Source organism: Sus scrofa, chromosome 13 (genome assembly GCF_054392235.1).
Source record: "Sus scrofa isolate SSC_HxYL_T2T_F1_AM1 chromosome 13, Sscrofa_HxYL_maternal_Yorkshire_Landrace_v2.0, whole genome shotgun sequence".
NCBI classification, from domain to species: domain Eukaryota; kingdom Metazoa; phylum Chordata; class Mammalia; order Artiodactyla; family Suidae; genus Sus; species Sus scrofa.
In genome coordinates this window covers 208,914,388-208,918,121 of record NC_139395.1, presented here as the reverse complement: position 1 = coordinate 208,918,121, position 3,734 = coordinate 208,914,388, and the positions used below count along the sequence as shown (strand labels likewise).

At 38.4% G+C, this 3,734-nt stretch overlaps 1 protein-coding gene across 1 annotated transcript; it reads left to right on the top strand.

The window, feature by feature from the left end:
• Positions 1-1,534: 1,534 nt before the first annotated feature.
• CLDN17 (claudin 17) lies at positions 1,535-2,399 on the top strand. The gene has a single exon (NM_001160083.1). It carries the CDS (start codon positions 1,653-1,655, stop codon positions 2,328-2,330), a length of 678 nt encoding a protein of 225 aa, NP_001153555.1. The 5' UTR covers positions 1,535-1,652; the 3' UTR covers positions 2,331-2,399.
• The last annotated feature ends 1,335 nt before the right edge of the window (positions 2,400-3,734 follow it).

The window sequence follows — 3,734 nt, the reverse complement described above, 5'->3', positions numbered from 1 at the left end:
AGATAGATAGATAGATAGATAGACAGACAGACAGACAGACAGACAGACAGATAGACAGACAGACTACCCTTCTTGAAAACTTCCTAGCTTTCACATTTTCTAATTGAATTAATGGGTTCTTTAAATCTGGATGGTATTGTATCATCCATTATCTCCTGGTCTGTCGTTGACCAAAATGAAGAACATTTGAAAGCAATAATGCCTCCTACCTGGAGTATGCTTGGCATGCTTGCTTTTGAGTAGTATTCATCTTTGACATGGATTCCTTGCAGTAGAATGTGAAAGAAAAAGTGGAAAAGTCCACATTTCCTAAATTAAGCCTATTCTGCACCCCAAGTCTGGGTAATGGTAGAAAGGATACCATTAAGATTTAAAAACTTGACTCGGATTTTGAAACAACTTGACCCTTGGTTTCTGAAACAGTCTCAACTGAATTTCGCTTGCTATGGAAATTCGAAAAACCACTAAAGAGGGTTGCATTAAACTTCGAGTTTAGTCCCACTCACACAAAAATTTTTAAAAATCATCTCTCCCACCTGTTTTTGAGTTAGACTAGAAAGAGGAGTTAAGTTAGAGGCCATGTCTATTCCTTGATCAATTACTACATAGTAAGTCTAGCCAAGTGCTCTGAAGACCTCACATTCCACATCAACAAATGAGGGACTTAATTTCCACCTGATGACTTTGAAGCTGCCTCCCACTGCTAATACATTTTCTATTATCTGGACTTCAGTAGCTGCACATCTAATCCACTTTCATATTGTTACCTAATATGGAATATATATTTTTGGCTTTGATAAATGTCATCTAGTCCAAAATGCCATTGAAGAAACTTCTAATGAAAGCCATATGCTGAACATTATTTCACCAGCGAGAAAAGTGTTACTCAACAGATAATATGATAATTACTAGCACATTCAATTATAAGGAGTGTTTCTCCTTGTTCTTGCTTTCTGTATTTTTGGAATAAATGTGAAATCTGAATATTGTGCTTAAGACTCTTCCTTTTATAATGTATCCGTGATTTTAGTAGAAGTCTTGAAAATAATACCTAAACATTTTTCTGTATTCAGAAGTCTTTATGGAAACCAGAATTCAGTAACCATATAAATGAAAGGTGGCGTATATCCAAAGAAAATAATAGATCATCTAAAGTCCAAAGTGTTTTTTAATCTCTCTCCAAAAAACTGATATGGTGTTGGTGCTATCTTCGGTGGTGGCCTAATACATGTATTTATACTTTTATATCAGAGTGATTTTTAGACAGGAAGTTTTCAGCTCTGTAATTAGCAATCCACAATGCAAGCTTTGACTCTTAATTACAGCATTGCTAAGACGAAAATAATATGAGAAGCATTAACACTGAATGCAGTATTTCTTGACACACCTCTGGCTACCTTCTTATTGGCTGGGAAACAATTACGTGACTACATAATCATCCATACAGAATTGAATGTATACACAGCATGCATTTACAACAGGTACTTCTAGTTAGGCCAAGTTCAGTCACTGCTGCTGATCTGGACTAAAACGTTATGGACAGTAACAGTGGAGAAACACATCAGAGATCGCTCTAGACTCACGGGGGCCTCCACGTTCTGCCTGGTGAGCAGCTTCCACTGCAGATTGGATCCCTCTTCAAAGCAAAAGTAATGGCGTTTTATCCACTGCAAATCGCCGGCCTGGTTCTTGGCTTCCTGGGCATGGTCGGGACTCTGGCTACCACTCTTCTGCCTCAGTGGAGAGTATCAGCTTTTATTGGCAGCAACATTATTGTCTTTGAAAGGATCTGGGAAGGGCTCTGGATGAACTGTGTCCGACAAGCCAAGGCCAGGTTGCAGTGCAAGTTCTACAGTTCTATGCTGGCTCTGTCCCCTGCCCTGGAAGCAGCCCGGGCCCTCATGTGTGTGGCTGTTGCTCTGTCTTTGATTGCTCTGATTATTGGCATCTGTGGCATGAAGAAGATTCAGTGCACAGGTTCTAATGAGAGGGCCAAAGCCTACCTTCTGGGGACTTCTGGAGTCCTCTTCATCCTGACGGGCATCTTCGTTCTGATTCCAGTGTGCTGGACAGCCAATATCATCATCAGGGACTTCTACAACCCAGCCGTCCATGTAGGTCAGAAACGAGAGCTGGGAGCAGCGCTATTCCTTGGCTGGGCAAGTGTTGCTGTCCTCTTCATCGCAGGAGGTCTGCTCTGTGGGTTCTGCTGTTGCAACAGAAAGAAGCAAAGGGACGGATATCCAGCCCCGAGGCCTAGCATGCCACGCACAGATGAGAGACGTCGGAACATGACAAGGCAGAGTGAGACCCCCACCAGTTACGTCTGATATCTACTTTTGGCTCAAACTGTAGATAGTGAACAATGTGTCTTAAAGAGTCGTGTCAGAAACTGTAAGTACAAGGACATCAGGCAGCAGAACTTGCTTTATGACTGTTTTAAATTGAGATGAAGAGTTCAGAGGCCGTATGAGTGGTAGTCACCTATGCTAGGAATAGAAATGACTTACTTTGGATATTCTGACCTCATGTGTGTTAAATGCGTTTACTATGACTGGATTCAAACAATCCCCATTCTAATTTGTGTGGTCTAAAATCAAGTATATCTCTGATCCTCAGTGTAATGATAGACTGCTCTTTTTTCCCAATTATATATTATCTGTTAAGAAATCCAAATTCTTTTGCAATTGATAACCCATAGCAATAAAACATATTCTAAAACATAAGTTATTTGTTCCAAATTATTTCCTATACTAACATAGTAACAACTAAAATGGTGACTTTTTTCTTTTTTTAAACAGTTAAGCTGCAAAATAATAGACATCAAATAACAATGTTTAGTTGAATTTATCAAAATGTGGAAATGCCTGTTTTTATTTTATTTTAATGGCTGCACCCACGGAATTCCTGGGCCAGATTCTTAACCCACTGCCATAGTGGGAACTCCTGGAAATGCTTGCTCAATAAAACCATTTGTTACTCCTTTAGGACATTCAAATATACTAGAAATTAAATACATTTAGGGAGAAAGGAGCTCTGGGTTTTGTTAGGACATTTAAGAAGATGGTTTTAAAGCATCTACAGTTAAACTTGCTTTGAATTATACATTCAATGGAAAATACTTTATAATTGAAAAATAATATTCTTTCCTAGCCTATGCTGTACCATCTATAAGCAAACAGCGTTATCCATCTTGGTAAGACACATCAGTAGAAGACTATGAGCCCTCAATCCTCATGAAGAGGAAACGCAGTCCTGATTAGGGAATTAAGGTCTGGGTGTTGAAGGGGATGGTTTCTGTTCCTTGTTTTATTCTTTAGTCATTCACAGGTCTACACATGTCATGTAAAATGAAGACTCCAGGTTATGATTCAAGGAATTAGTCAGATCAAAATAAGTCCTCCTTTTTCATTCTCTAATCAAAAGACAGGTATAGTGAAGACATTTTGTTTTGCTTGAAGTAAATGCATTATATTCTCAGTGCTTTACTTCCCATGTATCTCATGTGCTATATTTAACATGCCAATATCAGGTTAAAAGAATGTGTCAGGGAGAAGGGTAAACAAGTGTTCTGGGGACAAGACCACTCCTATGATGCTTCTGAATATCTCTAATACTTGTGAACCAATCAATGTTTAAATATTCAATTTTAACTCTTCAAATATTTTCTGTATTTTATAATACAAATACATTTCATTTATAACATATAATTGCAATGAAAAAGTTAAATTTGT